The following is a 17,153-nucleotide window of genomic DNA, read 5'->3' as shown; positions in this document are numbered from 1 at the left end:
AAATGAGGTCATTAAATGAAATTTATCAGTCGTCTTTGACTTGTCTAGCAGAACAATATGTTCTTTCCTCAAGGAATTTCAATCGCTGAATGATGAGTCAATAGATTATTTTTATTATCAGAAGGGTTTAGGTTATATTGGACAAAAAACAGCTGCATATGTCTTTGTCACAAAGACGGCCAGAGTGGGTTGCGTCAGACCAGAAAGGAATTCAAACACAGAGACGGTGGTTGTGATGAGCTGAGTGCAATGGCTGCACTCAGCGTTTAATAACAAAATAAAAGGTTTAAACAACGGAATACAAAACAGGACACGGCACTTGACGCCAAAATAAACAGACAGACAAAACGACTAGACACTAACACACAGGTGAAACGGAGACGAACAAACACGGTGAGAATACACTTATTATATTTATAATTACGCTGACGATTTTACTCCTTCTCTCTCACCCGTTCTCCACTCTCTGAACACCTAACCCGACTGACTAAAAATGTGCCTATTTATACTGTTGTGCTGGGATTCAATTACTAATTAATTATTCACTTGAATCCCAGCACGTGAATTAATTCTGTGCAACCCCGTGCTCACATATTACATTTAACCAGCACGTGAAGTGATTTGTGCTCTCCTCGTGCCTAAATACAAATCTACACTTTTTAAATACACGTGAAACACAGACCCGTTTATATCCCGTGTACCAATCTATACACCGACATTAACACACACACGCACGCAACATACAACACAGAACACACAAATGCACACAGGGGCGGGGCACTTTGCCACATATACCCCCCCTTGTGCGCAGCACACATGGCCTCAACGGCCACCTCCCCCCTTAAAAACCCAGCAGTCCAGGACAAAGTCTCGGGCTGGGAAGGGAGGCTTCAGTGGGCCCATGGCTGGCCATGCTGTCAGCACCCCTGCCGGTAGTGGCACGGCTGACAGCCTGTTGGTCCCGTCTTGCAGCGGAAAAGCTGCGCGGGCAGGTGGTCCCCCGACCTCCCCCTTCTTCATAGCCGGCAGCTCCCTCCTGTGGGGCTCCGGCCACAAGAACTCCTGCAGTGAAACTGCTGCTGGGGAAAGTGGTCTCCAGACCTCGTCCCCCTTCTTTGTAGCCGGTAGCTCCCTTTGGTGGGGCTCCGACCACAGTACTGCCGGCAGCGAAGAAGCTGCAGTGGGAGCAGGTCTCCGGACCTCCCCCACGATCTCCGGCAGCGAAACTGCTGCAGTGGGAGCAGGTCTCCTGACCTCCCCCACGATCTCCGGCAGCAAAACTGCTGCTGGGGTTGGTGGTCTCCAGACCTCCTCCCCCTTCTTCGTGGCCGGCAGCTCCCCTTTCTGGGGCTCCGGCCACCGTACTCCCTGCGGAGGTACGGGCAGCAGAGGCAGCTCCTGCTCCTCTGCTCCGGGCGGTGGTGGAGGCAGAGGCAGCTCCAGCTCCTCTGCTCCTGGCGGTGGTGGAGGCAGAGGCAGCTCCAGCTCCTCTGCTCCTGGCGGTGGTGGAACCAGCAGGTATTCACCCTCTGCTGGTGGAGGTGGGAGGGGCCAGCAGTCCTCCCACTGCGGTGGAGGTGGAACCAGCAGGCATTCACCCTCTGCTGGTGGAGGTGGGACCAGCAGGTATTCACCCTCTGCTGGCAGCTTGGGTCCTAGGGCTGTGGAAGCCCCGACTTCCCTCTTTTCGGGCTGTGGACGCACCGACTCCTCCCTTTTGGGCTGTGGACGCCCCGACTCCTCCCTGTTGGGCTGTGGACGCACCGACTCCTCCCTGTTGGGCTGTGGACGCACCGACTCCTCCCTGTTGGGCTGTGGACGCACCGACTCCTCCCTGTTGGGCTGTGGACGTTCGGGCTCCTCCCACTCAGACGTAGGACGTTCGGGCTCCTCCCACTCAGGCGTAGGACGTTCGGGCTCCTCCCACTCAGGCGTAGGACATTCGGGCTCCTCCCACTCAGGCGTAGGACATTCGGGCTCCTCCCACTTGGGCTGTGGAGGCAAAACCAGCAGGCATTCACCCTCTGCTGGTGGAGATGGGGACAGCAGGTACTCACCCTCTGCTGGTGGAGATGGGGACAGCAGGTACTCTTCCTCTGCTGGTGGACCTGCTACCTGGGCTGCTGTTCCACTTATAATTGCCTCCAGGTAGCTGAGGACCAACCCCACACCTTCCTCCCAGGTGCTTACAGTCTGTTCCCTTGCATATGCCTCCCATCGCTCTCTGTCCATAAACTGCAGGAACTGGACGACTACTGGTATAGACTGGGCCTCCAGCCCAGCATTTTCCAGCATCCAGTCCCGCACTTTGATGGCGTCTTCTGCCATTTTTTATTTTTTATTTATTTTTTTATTATTTTTTTTTAAATCCAAAACTGCGGTTCCTGCTCTGGCCTGAGTCCTGGAGGCGCTGTCGATCCCACGCAGGACACCACGTGTCACAAAGACGGCCAGAGTGGGTTGCGTCAGACCAGAAAGGAATTCAAACACAGAGACGGTGGTTGTGATGAGCTGAGTGCAATGGCTGCACTCAGCGTTTAATAACAAAATAAAAGGTTTAAACAACGGAATACAAAACAGGACACGGCACTTGACGCCAAAATAAACAGACAGACAAAACGACTAGACACTAACACACAGGTGAAACGGAGACGAACAAACACGGTGAGAATACACTTATTATATTTATAATTACGCTGACGATTTTACTCCTTCTCTCTCACCCGTTCTCCACTCTCTGAACACCTAACCCGACTGACTAAAAATGTGCTATTTATACTGTTGTGCTGGGATTCAATTACTAATTAATTATTCACTTGAATCCCAGCACGTGAATTAATTCTGTGCAACCCCGTGCTCACATATTACATTTAACCAGCACGTGAAGTGATTTGTGCTCTCCTCGTGCCTAAATACAAATCTACACTTTTTAAATACACGTGAAACACAGACCCGTTTATATCCCGTGTACCAATCTATACACCGACATTAACACACACACGCACGCAACATACAACACAGAACACACAAATGCACACAGGGGCGGGGCACTTTGCCACAGTCTTATTACAAGATCACTTTCTTTCTTGAAGAATGCTGCAACGAACAACTGCTTCAGTTATGAGAACGAAACCTTTAGTAATATTGAGAGACAAAAGACCCTTGAATTGACCTCTGGATTCTATTGGAGGAATGCTATAGAATCCCAAAGCAGTGTAGAACAACAATGCCTTGATTAGGCTCCTCATTCAAAACATGGGCTGAGAATGGCCTCTGTCAATCTCTATATGGTAAACACAACAAGTACCTTGATTTAACCCCAACTTCTATCAGAAACTCCTAGCCTGCTACAAACAGACTGTATTTGTCTATTATCCGATAAACTCTACATTTTAAACACTTTCAGGTGCAGCATGAGGAACCTCTGTATGCACTTTTTTTGGTAAAAGCAAAGCAAAGTGTAATAAAGCACAGTGAAAGCATGATAAAGAATAGGTAAGCATTGTAAAGCCCAGAGTAATATGGTAAAGCATATTAAAAACATGACAAACCATGGTAAACTATGGCAAGTGCAAAGTATGACCACGGGGAAAGCATGAGAAAACTGCAAAATCACTGAGGTAACTTTTATAATAAGTACAGTACTGTAATTGGAAAGACAGAAATGGCAGAAATTACACATACAAGTTTGGTAGCAATTAGAATGCACGTTTCACGTGCGCCTGCCTGCAGCCAATCATGGTAGAGATGGCAGTCAATGGTACTGTGCATCACTTGGTAAGACACATTTAAGGTCAGTCAAGATTAGTTGTGAATGACAAACTAATGTGTGCTGCAGATATACCATAATGCAAAAATGGCAAAAAAGAATGCTTTAGTTATTCATATATTTGTTTGTTAATGTGTATTTTCCTTTTTCTTATACTTTTATATCGGGGAAAAAAATCCTTTCTAATAACTATAAAAATCAGGCAGCGGTAAGGTTCATTAATCGCTTCAATCACGGAGAAATGGTATTGTCAAAACTTACATTTGATAAAGTGCAATTTATCACTGCCTGGAATTATGCTAATTGATAGTGCTATAAATGAAGCATCTGTATAAGGATCTGAACAGGGAAATGTAATCCAGGGCCCAGTGACCTGCACATGTGTGTATGTAAAGGGGGGATGTTCCTCAGACAGCTGAAGACTGAACACACACCACAGAACCTCTGACTTTGAAAGGATGCTGTTAATATCAGCAGTTATAGTCAATAGAATGCATAACCCTTGTGACAAAGACTTGCATTACCTCTAAGCCACATGTCCTTTGATGAAAAATGCTGAAGCAGCAATAGCCACACATTGATCAATGTGTCACCTTCATGCAAGGTATTTTCAAGAAAACCTTACACACCCATAGCTGTAACACACTCAATAGCGGTACATTTAGACAGATTCAAAGAAACAGTAAAGCCAGATGTTTCAACTAAAGAAGAAGACTGCTCTACATTTCTTTTAGAATCTCTCAATATTTCTCATGATCATGAGAGAGAGTGATGAAAGTATAACATGCGGTAATGCAAGCAGTTTCTTCCACTGTTATTGATGAAGAATTGCATTCATGCCACTTTCTCAGTGTTGCCATGGTTACATGAAAGCCACCAAAAGGCTGCTCAAATGTACTTAATAGTTCAGCACTACCATTTATTTGTATGGATGCCACAAGTTACTGTCTTACTTAAGTGTGTTTTAAGTCTCTCACAGAAGTAGAAGTGAAGCAAAATCTAAATGCACGTATAATGGACATGGATTATAAAAGCTAAAAGCCCTAAAAAATGAAGAGAGATTTGGCATCAGGCAGATGTATTGTATTTTTTTTTGCCTATTCTTCCCCACTTTCACACATGCTGCCAGCAAAGAAAAAGAAATGTAGCAATGTCATAATGAGTTTCAAGCCAAAATATTGATTCAAGTTGTGTGATAATGGTATCCAACCCCAATCATGGTAATTATGTCTGCCTCACTTAAAGCAATTGTAGCTAACAAAGGTGTATCTAGCATAACCATGGGAAAGGCATGACGGAAAACTTTACAACTACTTTGCAAATGTTCCGTTGTAAACTTTTATAAGGGTAACCTCACTTCAGCTGGTCCTTCCGGTTACATTACTCAGATTAAGGAGTTACAGCATTTCTGGTTAAGAGTGCTAACAAATGCTTTCAATTCGATTTTCTTGCCTGTTATTTGCTTTATAAAGATTATACACTATTTTGTCTCTCCACTTAAGTTAATGCAAATAGTTAAAATGCCAGTGAGTTTGAATTACAACACGTGTAGCGATTATGGACCAGGATATAAAGTTATTAGGTACCAGCAACTTTTCATTTACATAACATTGTCTTTGAAATATCTGCATATTACAATTGAAGTACAAAACAACAAGCCCAAAACCAAAAGATCTTCAACAGAAGAACATTTTAATGATATCGCAAAAGTCTACCGGAAGCCATAATAGTAGTACAGTATTATATTTCAAGTTAGATTTCGAAATTTATATGGAAAACTACAAAGAGGTATGCAATTCAATATGTTAACGTAACATTATTCAGCAAGTTTCATTCCACTTTATGAAGCAAAATTAGTTGATTCTATAGGGTGATACAAAACTTTTGGCCATAGCTGTAGATTATGTAGAAATGTTATGACCAGTGTTCCTTTCATGAATGTTGGAGAACACATTCTGGACACACCTGTTATAGAAAATGTTTAAACACCATCTAGATTGCTTTGGTATTTGTATTCCCATATCCTGGATTGAGGATTGCTTAAAAAAGGTGACTATCCCACCACTGAACTCTCTTTGGAGTAAATCTCCCAGAACAGTTTGACAAAAGTGTAATGAAGAAAATAAATTGAAAGAATAAAAAAAAAAACATACATCCTTATCATTGACTAACGGAGCTCTGATATTGCTATGTAATATATATTGCTATCTAGTGCTAGAAGTTCTCTGTGAAACTAATCCCATCTTTATGTGTTGCATTATTGTCTGTGCATGCGGCAAGAGGACTTTCAGAGAAAGGAAATTGAGTTTCATGAGGGAACAACACCCTAGTTCATTAATAGAAGACAGACAGTAACAAAACAATTCTTACTGTGTTTAAAAATTCATTTGCTACATTAATAATACAGGAATAAAGAGTGTTGTATTTGTACACAGTGCTCCCCAGCTCTTGGCAAAACAAGCAAAGGTCTGTAAACAAGTATTCTAATAGTAGCAGATGAAGGCTACGTGATACCATTTTGAGAAACAGAAGCATATAAAAACAAAGCCACAAAAAGAAAACAGAAAACTTCCTCTGGCAGCAGATAGTCGTGTTTTTGGGGTTTCTACAATTTCAATGGTCTCTCTCCAGAGGAAGTGCTTGCAACTTGATGTTTACTGCAACATTTACACAATAGTGTTGGGACACGAATGATGTCAAAATAAAACCTCCTTTCCAGTTGAAACGAAAAATAAACAACCTAACTGTACTTAAATATCTGAAACGTGATGCTATGTGTTTTGTTTTTCTAATACTTTATCATTTATTGTTGCATACAGTACAATGAAATTTAACAATCTGCTTTCAATTCGATTCCTGTAGTCTGTTTATAACACTAAAGATCAATTGCGGTGTGTCATATATTTAAGTATTTACAGTATTTGCACTTTAACAACAAAAATACTAATAAACCTTGATGTTGTTTATTGATAATGGAACCAGCTGTCTTTAAAGGAAATATTTCAGATCTGTACGTGTTGTATTGGTTAGTGTTTCTAAAAATCCAATGCTATACACCATTAGATTACAGTTTCTGTGCATTCTTTGTAGAGTCATTATGGTTTCTGGACTCATTTTGTTTAGGTTCAATAAATAACTATTTTTTATATACAGTAGCGAACACCATGCTTCACATAAGGAAAGTCCCAAGGAAGAATACTGGTTTTATATATACATTCATGCTTTACATGTTGGCTGTAACTTGATGTGGAGTAAGGGGTTATGTATATGCTTTAGGATGAAATGAGTCCCAGAGGTTAGAGGGTAGCAATTAGTTTCATAATGCTAAAGAACACTTTGAACAGTTTAAAACTGGGGCACATGGGCTGGTGGTTTGATAAGGAATGTCATTAGAAATGTAACATAAAGGGTTTTGAGGCACAGACAAGGGTACATGTCACAGGATAGACATTGAGTGATCAGATAATGTAATCTAGCAGGAAACAAATATGAAGACTGGTGGCACGGGTGGCAAATCTTGGAACCTAGAATATCCTATTAGATTAGGAAAATCTAATTAAATTACTGTATTTGTCACTAATCACAGATGTTTAAATACTGGAATGATTTTATTTCTTCATATTTTTTTGCACATACCTAAAGGACAATCTTATTAAAGATATGTAATTATATTGAATGAGAGGTATTGCAATAAGTGTCAGCAATTTATAAATTATTTAGTAATCTTCTATTCATGATACATTCTACATTCATTCATTCACTGTAATAACGTTAGCCCAAATTCAAACACATACATATACAAAGCTGTAAAGATATAGTAAAATTATTGACTATTAAAAACCATACTGCAATATATATATATATATATATATATATATATATATATATATATATATATATATATATATATATATATATATATATATATATATATATATATCTCAATAGCTTATAGAACAAGTTAAGAATACCTATCAATTATATAAATAAACCATGAATTACTACAAAAATTGAAAGAAAAGAAAAAATGTACATTCAATATGTATGGAAAAACAAATGGAGGATTGTTTATAGTGCCTTAATATGGTTAGCAGAGGTAATCTAGGACAGAGTGTTTGAGTTAAGATGGTAAATTCTCATTTAGTGTTAGAAGGCTTAGTAATAATTCTTAATATGTGCTAGTGATTTGAAGATAGGTATGAGGGTCATTATCTCCAAACAAGATTCTGGTGTCAAAAGTGAAACATCCATTTATTGATAAGAGCACATCTGACAAGCAGATCCATTGCATTTTTCATTACAGAATATTCGTGTTTCTTAATGTGTTCTTATTGACGATTTTCCTTTACAGAAAGTTAGCCATGTTTTGTTCTCTTTATGTTGAAAGCACTTCTTTGGTGAGACAGCCCATCACAACTGGTAAATAAAGTCAATTGTATATTTAAAAAAAACAGAAAAAATGCCACCGTAGGAAGTTTTCAATCTCCTGAATTGGAAAAAAGCTAACAGGTCTTACATAATAATTTACAGTACCTTTCTGTTTCCTGGTCGGGCGTTTGAGGATTGCTTTCAAAAGCGTTAAAGCTGCTCATGTCTACATAGCCATCATTCTCATTGGCAGAGGACAGGGCTCTACATGGATCCTCAAAGAATTCTGTAAAGGTGCCTGTTCTGGACGGTCTCCTGGGTGGAATCTGAATATTTTCGTAGTCGGAGTTCATGGCCGGAATGTTCTCATAATCTGAAGTATCAGCATTCGGGAAAGAAATAGATCTTGGCTTTGTCAAAGGAAGGGCCATAAAAGGAGGTCTTGACCGATCCTCAAAGGATTCCACTCTAGATACACTCCTACTGAATGTTTTATGGGTCCCTTTTCTCTTGCCATCCTTGTAAAACAGAAAAGTAGATGGTGAGTCTGATGCCCGTGACTTTCCAGACCGGGACTTCAGTTGTGGTGAGCTGCCAAGACTTCTCCTGTCCAATTCCAGGAGTCTTAAAGGCCCTTGATGACTGGACTCAGAAGAAGACCTAGATGAAGAAACATTAACGTCTACATGGACCTTATTTTCTGTCTTCTTCTTGAACCGAAGTGTTAAGAAACGCTTGAATGACAACTTTTTCTTTTTTGGTTTATCTGGAGACTCGTTCTCCATTAGGAGTGATGGTGAGCTTTTAGTGACCGGCTTCTTGGTTATGCAAGCTAGTTCAAAAGGAGGTGGAATATCAACTACTGAGGATGGAGTTGACATCCCGCTGGAGGAAAGGTAGCTTCTCTGAGAGAAACTGCCTGAGGACCCGATAACACAAGGTAGGGAAAGGTTATCATCGTTCCTCTTCATTCCACAGTTCTCCACTCCGTCATTTTCTCTGTAAACAGACATTGGCATATCACGACCTTCAACTGAGTATGACCTAGGGTATAAAATAAAACGCCTCGACTTAGATAGCATTGCTCTGTTTATGTCAAGTTGTTCACTTTCACCAAGATGTTGATCGCTTTTGTCCAAGGCCACTGTGCAGTATTCATTGGTGTTTTGTAAGTCAGATTCCTCTGGAACCGTCTCAGGCACATAACCAGGTACTTTGCCAGAATAAGACCTTGTTCTTGTTACAATAGTTTTTCTATCGACGGCAATAAAGTTTAGATTTTCACCGTCTGTGTCTAGTCCAGCCTCTTCATACACATGCTCCTCACTGATGGTATCCTCTGATTTTTCCTGTTCTATGTCTTCCATATACGGCACTATAAGACCTTCATTATCATCACCAAAAAGTTCTGAGTCATCCAGCAGTGCTGGTCTGCTAAAAAGAGAATCTACTGATAAGTCTTTTGGCAATGTAACGGTGCATAATTCTGCTTGGAGGCCACAATGGTCCTGATTGCAGATTGTGTAATCATTAACATCAGTGCACACTGTTTCTGTCTCTTCTGGTTCCACAACCAATTCTTCAAGTTTGCTTAGAGCCTCTTCTAAAGTATTTACATTGTTAATATTTTCCACTGTACTACAGTCCTCAGTTTTGGCATTTTCATCGGATAAATCATCTGTTCCTGCTAAGCTATATACATTTTCCTCTGTGTCATTAGGAAATATCTCATCATCCTTTTTTTCACATACTAATTCTTGGTCAAGACCTTCACATTCATTAGAAGGCTTTTCCATATCAATAAATGCATGAGTCTCCTCCAGGGTAAAGTCATCTTCTACAATGTCATCTTCTAAGGTAGGGAAGCTTTGCTCCTCTTCAAAAACATCACATGGAAAATTTGAAGACTCAACATTTTCAGATTTTTCCATAGCTACCTGATCCTCTAAGTTCATAATATAATTAGTTTCATTTTCTGTAAATTCCTCCAACACATTGGTTTCATTGCCCATATCTATGGTGGCCGCAGTATCTCCCACAGAAAGTGAAAGATCAGGTTCTACAGTAACAGTCTCATCCAATAAATTTGGATCAAGAATCAGAGAACAAGGATCTATTTGTTTTGCAAGCTGCAACTGCTCAGCATCTGAAGAGAAAACAAGGTAATCCTGAGTTTCTTGTTCCTCGGGTACCATATTTTCACACAGTTCAACAACCTGATCCTCACGCGCTTCGTTTACTTCAACATTTTCCTGATCTTCTTTCTCAGGATCAATTTGTTCATTTAAATCGTCAGATCCTTCACTAACTGGTGGAGACTGATTAGGGTTGTTCTCTTCACTAATTCCACATGATGTGTCGTCATCTAAGATCTGATCTTTTTGGTATTCCTCATCGCCTTCACTGGCGCCCACATCCTCTGCAACCTCTCCCAGATCTTGATCTGATTCCCTACCTGTATCATTATCCTGTGGACCAGCTCCTGAGTCCACAGCTTCAGCTTCCTCTCTGTTCTCACTGTCTGATGTTCCGTCATTACTCAAGGCTTCAACACTTTCTACAACTTCAGTACAAGCCTCTACTGTATTAGTTGATACTGCATCACCAGTTTCATCAATTTCTAATGATACAGTGTCTTCAGTCTGATCGGGTTCAACAGCCTCTTCCAATTCTACCTCTCCATTTCCATCAATGTTATCAGTAGAATTGAGCACCTTAGCATCAGAAGAGAGCTCATACAACTGTCCCTCTTCATTACCACTGTCATCCCTTTCATTAGTAAGAGTCTCATTGTCAGGAAGCATAATGTACCCATCGTCCATGATTTGGAAGCTCTCAGACTCAGAATAGGTGCTGCATGTATTTTCCTCATTGAACTCTTCTTCAGAACACAGTAACTTTCCATTTGTGCACCTGTTCAGGTTATTGTTTGTATACAAGCAGCATTTCTCTTCAGAATCCTGCAGCAGCTTTGGTTTGGGAGCAATCGGAGGCTTTGGACCCCGGGAAGCAGATGAAGGTCTTGACATCAGGGATGAAGGCAACTTAGATGTCAGCTGATCAAGAATCTTTGGTTTCGGAGCTAGAGGTGGCTTCTTATCATCTGAAAAAGGAGTAGAAAATAATCAGATCTAAAGCATTATAAAAAAAACAAAACAACAGTATGACAGAAATAAAGTCATATCTTCTACATAGAAAATGTATACAGGTCTTGGGAAGATAAACTACATTGTGTGCACACGTTTTATTATGTGTTTTTATTATAACACAGTGAAGGCTGGTTCCACTAATTTTGGACTAGCTAATGTTACCCTTGGTAAAGTGGTCTAAGATTAATGCTAATCCGTGTCTGTGAAACCAGCAGGAACACTATTAGTTATCTTACGTTTTATTTCTGTAAGGTTACTTAGAGTTGGAGTAAACTTTTTCTAACAGCATTAGGGGGCATGAGTTTGCATCTTTATCACAGTAGCAAATGATAAAGATGTATGTACCAAATGTAACCCCTTTCAATGCTTTTGCAACATGCAAGCTTGAAAAAATCAAATATACACTCCGTGGATCTACTGAAAAATGCTATACCGCCTGGCATGCCTTTGTCTTATATGTCTATGAACTCAGACTTCTGTCTTCACTGACTTCTCATCTTACTAACCTACTCTTTTCTAACCTGCAAGCTGACCACTTGAGACCCTCCTCTCTCACTCTCCTTCTGTATCTCTCTCTCTCTATCTCTCTCTCTGTGTGTGTGTGTCTCTCTCTCTCTCTCTCTCTCTCTCTCTCTCCTTCCCCCTTTCAAAGTTGATACTATGTTTAGATTGATGTTAATAATCACATAATATTTTTTTAATGTAATTTGATGATTTTAATGAATTGCCTTTTTGCTAATCAATAGTCACTGTTTGTATTTACAATTACAAAACCAATAAACAGTTTAAAACAAACAAACTCTCACACTCACACGTGCTGTACTCCTGTGCCACACTCAAAGAGAAGAGATTAACCATCTGACTGTGTTTCAACACATGATTGAAAATATATTCTCAGCTTTATTTGAGTGCACCACATCTGAACACTGGTAGTATTTAGTGAGGAAAAGTAAAACAATACATAACATTTTATTGAATACATTTAAGAGCATTTGTGTAAAGAGATAAAACATTATGGTGCTAATGCATAGTAATTGGGGAGAGGCACCAGTCCTGAAAAAGTGATTGTTTAAAACTGCTTTTTACATTACTGTTTTTAATGTAGAAAACACTGTAGAAATACTAAACATATATAATACATCAAATAGGTTTGACTGGGGAAAAAGGTTGACTTATTGAGTATGTAGGTCTCAAAATTTGGTTAAATTGTTTCCCACACAACTGATATGCAAATTTAGAAAATGATAATTTTGGAGAACAAACCTATTTAGCGACAGTGTTTAAATTCTTTAAACTGCGCTGCTTTGAGCAGTAAGGCTCAGGGTTTACAGAGTCCTCTGTCCTGACCTGACATTACCGGCTTGTTTTATCATCGGGACACAGGAAAGGTGTGGAGCAAAACAGTCTGCACAGTGTTTTGTTAGCATAGATACTTGCAGGGGTAATTAACTAAAACACTCCCCAAATCAGGGTCCAATTGGGTATACTGTACATGGTAATAGTGTCTGCATATCCCCTTGCGATGTGATTCTAATGTATGTGCTATGTGCAGTATTCCTTTACAGCATATAGAAGGTTGTAGCAGCCAATAGGATTACTTTAGAATCTGATACTTTAGTACTTTTGGAGTATTCTATCACTAAAAGTATCGAAGCTGGTACTATTAGTTCTATAAATAGTACTTTAGACAAGGGCAATAGTGAAACTATGACTATCAACATATAATTGTTCTTTTCTTTTTATAGACAACATTTAAAACCTGGATTGATCATTTGTCGGGTGCCCTTCCGCGGAGAAATGTAAATAGTCCTGACAGTTTAATAAAAAACAAATTAAATTATACCGTATTTGTTTTAAAAATGTTGAATTGTCTTTTAAGTTGCTTTTCGGTTTATCTGGGCTCGGCTTGACTGCTGTTCTTATTGAAACATGAAAGGTTGTGTGGCAGAGTTAATTCAGAGTCTACAATAGTTCAGTTTTGGAACCAGGAAAGAAACTATATTGACAGTGGACGCTGATAGGCTGACAAAGCTTGAAGTGAAAATGAAATATTGGAATTACAGCTGATTTGCTGATGTCGCATCAGTTATTTACCATCTAATAGAATGTGAGCTGGAATGCGATTGGCTGACTGCACTATATCGTGTTCTAATAGAGGCAAGCAGTAGTTTTAATGATTTTTACCAAAACATTTTTGGATTTTACAAAAGATATAGACCTGTATTTTCTGATTGTAACCCGAAGTTTGGCCCACTCAGTGTGTGGAAATTCTGATTTACACCAAGAAAATACATTACTGTACATTCAGTATATACAGCTCTATAAAAAAATAACTGTCTGTTTAACATACTGGAACTGAAATAGTGATACAGGTTAACTTGAGCAGCTTTCCACGGTTTGCATTCACAAACAACAGAAGCAGGTGAGCTGCTTTTCTGACTGCCCCTGAGTATTACACCCCATATTTACCCGGAAATGCTTGAAAATGATTTTTGTTTTTAAAAAAACACTGATAAAATCCCAGGAAATGCTACATAAACCAAAAATAAAGGGCCTTGATTATAGACATTGTAGTAGACTAATTGTACATTGTAATTACTTAATTGTATTATTGTTCACAACTATAACAGCTTGTTGATCAGACTAATAGCCTTTGCAGATGTATAACCTTCCTACCTTCTGTGGGTTACCTGCATGGCCTATGGAATAATAAACTTGCAAGTATAGGGTTAAACACTGGTAGCATGTACACTATTATATTATATACTGCAAAACAGACAGAAAACATTATTTAAAGAATGTCAGATAATTTTAAGTGTATTATGTTTATGGTTAATTGTGCTAGCTAAGTTTTAAAAACCAACTCCATGTAAAATGGGTAGTTATTTTATTTTTTATTTTAATCCTACCAAGATTTCTATTCATTTATTTCATATTCTTTTGGTACGTGAGACTATGGTACTGCGTTCTTATGGGAGTTTCCTGTGTTTCACACTAGAGACCATTTTCCCACAGTGAAGTCAGGTACCGATTTCAGCCTTGCATTAACAATACACCCATATATCAATTGTTACCAGTAAACACAAAATACACGACTTAAACAATTGCGCATTCATTATTGTATATATTGTGCAGCGCTGTATGGATGTATTAGTTGTCTTAAAATGTAAAATCGCATTTCTGCTGCGATATTTACCAGTTAACATTTTTTACACTTTAATTAATTAATTAATTAATTAATTAATTAATTAATTAATTAAACACACTAGTATATCAATTTATAATATACTCTATGTACAGAGTGTGCTTCAAAATCGACAAATGCAGGCATTCATGTATCCAATATGTTTAATGTGATTGCATACCGTTCCTATGACAATTGTATGGATGAAGACAATAAAGTTATACATATTAAAAAATAAAACAAATTAAAAAAAAAAAAACATGCCAAAATCCTCAAAACAGAACACTCCAAAAATCAGTTTCATTACGGATAATAATAATAATAATAATAATAATAATAATAATAATAATAATAATAATAATAAAGGAAAATAAAAAAGCTATGTCGGTAAAAGGCCAATTTGTTTTAAAATGTAACATAGCTGCACTGTGTTCGGCTTAATCTGAGAATAAACATAAAAGGTGTATTTTCCTAAACCGAAAATACTGTTATTTGTTAGAATGCATCCGATTTCAGAAATGACAAACCTAATTGTAAAACTTCAATTATAATATCCGTGTAGTACAGTATCGTCTCACCTCCACCAAAGCAGTAAGCCCATTTCAGCACAACTTTATTGAGAGATGAGTCTCTAGGTCTCGCAGCAGTGCAATTCTGATACAGCTGTCTCCCGGCGGATTTATGGATTGTGCACCGTCCAGGAAATTGCACACTGTACTAACTCCGGACTGGTACTCGTCACCGCAGAACAGAGTGCGACATTCTTAAGTAGGAAAAAACGACCAGTCGCTGCACCGTTGCGTTATTTTCTAGTATGCTAGTTTTTCAACTGTTTGCAAAGTATTGTTAAGATAAAATCTTCAGAAATCAACTTAATCATATACATTTTCTTCATTTAATGAAATATAAACTGAGATTACAAATCATACATGATTTACTGGCTGATTTGGAATTTAAATGATATCTATTACTGTATAATATGCACTTGACATTATATTACAGGTCTTACAAAACTTAAATAACATGCTATAAAAGTTAAACTGTGCGGTACGAAGTAGTCCAACTTTGTACAGTAAAACAAACATTTACCTATTTCATTTTTTAAAGACGTCTTTAAGCAAACAACAAATAATAACACACAGTTCAAATGCAGGTGCATTTACGAATGTCTTAATTTAGACAATTAATGTAAATAAAACTAATAAATGCATATCTATGACAACTCCCGTGTCAAAATTAATAAAAATAATATAAGAAAATATTACAAAACAGACACGTAGCCTACCTGCTGCTGTATTCATTTTGGGAGACGCACCCAAATAGTCAATGAGAATGTGTTCAGATCATCACAGTCCTTTAAAAGTGATGCTACACACTAGATATACATTAAAACACATTACTAGAAATCCCCAGCAACAAGGAAAGACGCGGAAAGACACAAAGGCTGCGTATCGGTCATCTTTCCCAGTCCTTTTATTATTTTTTTGTTCTTTCAAAATTGTTTCAAATCACGTCCCCTTTTGCCGAGGTGCTGCTTAATAATGTGTTCTGAGGTCTAGCTGGATGAAGCGCGCATTCCCCTCCTTTCCTGCAGAGGAAGCCCTTTTGCTCAATCAGGGATTGTGCAGTGAAAATCTCAGTTTCAGGCAAAAACAAACCCAGGATTTAAAGAGACAGAATCTCACGACTACTTGCTCAGATTACAGCGGATACCGCGGAGACGGTCCGCGCGTGAAGAGAGGTCGGGGATGCACAGATTTGAGATAAATAACTGAATACAAATACAGCACTTACATTATATGACAAGGGGTTGTGAATAATAAAGAGCAAGAGCTGCTTACAAACTTATCCAATAGTGTCCAACAATGTACCCCTGTTCATGCTGTTGTTTTGGGTCAAGGGGATGATCTTCTATTATAAAAACACGAATTTACAAAAATATCCTCTGAAGATTACTGCAGTCTTCTCCTATATGTGTGTACGATGCTGGTGCTGACTCTTATAAATAGTACCGTAATTATAATATTATATTACATATGGGGAGGTGTAAGTTTCGTATTGTATTATTCAAAGCTCTATAGCAGTCATTGACCATAATAACATACGCAAGGGGGTGGGCTGTATGTATCTATCTCAGTGCTTCCAGAGGGACTGCTTGTTTGTTTTTTAACTTTAACAAAAACCTAAACTAAACCTTTTTTTTAACACTTTACGGTAAAGGGTGGAATTACGCATGCTTTTTTTTAATACAGTGGTGATGAAAAGACAAAAAACACCTAGTTTTTTTTCCAGCTATATACGCTTGTATTGTAAACGTTGTAAATGAGTAAATCATTTTAAGAGCCACATTATTATTATTATTATTATTATTATTATTATTATTATTATTATTATTATTATTATTTTCAATTATATATCCCAAACCTCTTGTTTAGTTCAGACCACATCCCTTTCCCTAGGATCATTACTGTCTATCGCTCAAAGTCTTTTTCAGGAGCCTTTTTATACATAGTCTGTACACTTGGGATCTAGATGATATGAAGTGTATTGTAGTTGTATTGATATACTATCTGGTAGATAGGGTAGGAGATATCTTGTACCCTAACACATCTACACTATATTTCTTTTATTTTATGGTTTTACCAGGAAATAACCCATTGATTTTGATGTCCTTTTATAATCC

At 38.5% G+C, this 17,153-nt stretch overlaps 1 protein-coding gene across 5 annotated transcripts in view; it reads right to left on the bottom strand.

Annotated features, from left to right (window-relative positions):
- Positions 1-16,088, bottom strand: part of LOC117963453 (FYVE, RhoGEF and PH domain-containing protein 5-like) — a 75,932-nt gene extending 59,844 nt beyond the window's left edge. For 3 of the 5 annotated variants that reach the window (XM_058999836.1, XM_058999835.1, XM_058999837.1), the window contains exons 1-2: positions 15,756-16,087; positions 8,303-11,240 (exon numbers count right to left, since the gene is read on the bottom strand). In XM_058999836.1, the coding sequence (XP_058855819.1) occupies positions 8,303-11,240; positions 15,756-15,771 (2,954 nt within the window). In that variant the 5' untranslated portion in view covers positions 15,772-16,087. Of the gene's footprint in view, positions 1-8,302; positions 11,241-15,048; positions 15,219-15,755 lie in introns of those variants that run through there. The other 2 variants (XM_058999834.1, XM_058999838.1) reach the window with 2 other exon arrangements.
- Between the last annotated feature and the right edge of the window lie 1,065 nt (positions 16,089-17,153).

The sequence above is a fragment of the Acipenser ruthenus genome, chromosome 25 (assembly GCF_902713425.1).
Source record: "Acipenser ruthenus chromosome 25, fAciRut3.2 maternal haplotype, whole genome shotgun sequence".
Lineage (NCBI taxonomy): Eukaryota > Metazoa > Chordata > Actinopteri > Acipenseriformes > Acipenseridae > Acipenser > Acipenser ruthenus.
Note: the sequence above shows the minus strand (reverse complement) of the source record. Positions and strands in the feature narration are given on the sequence as shown.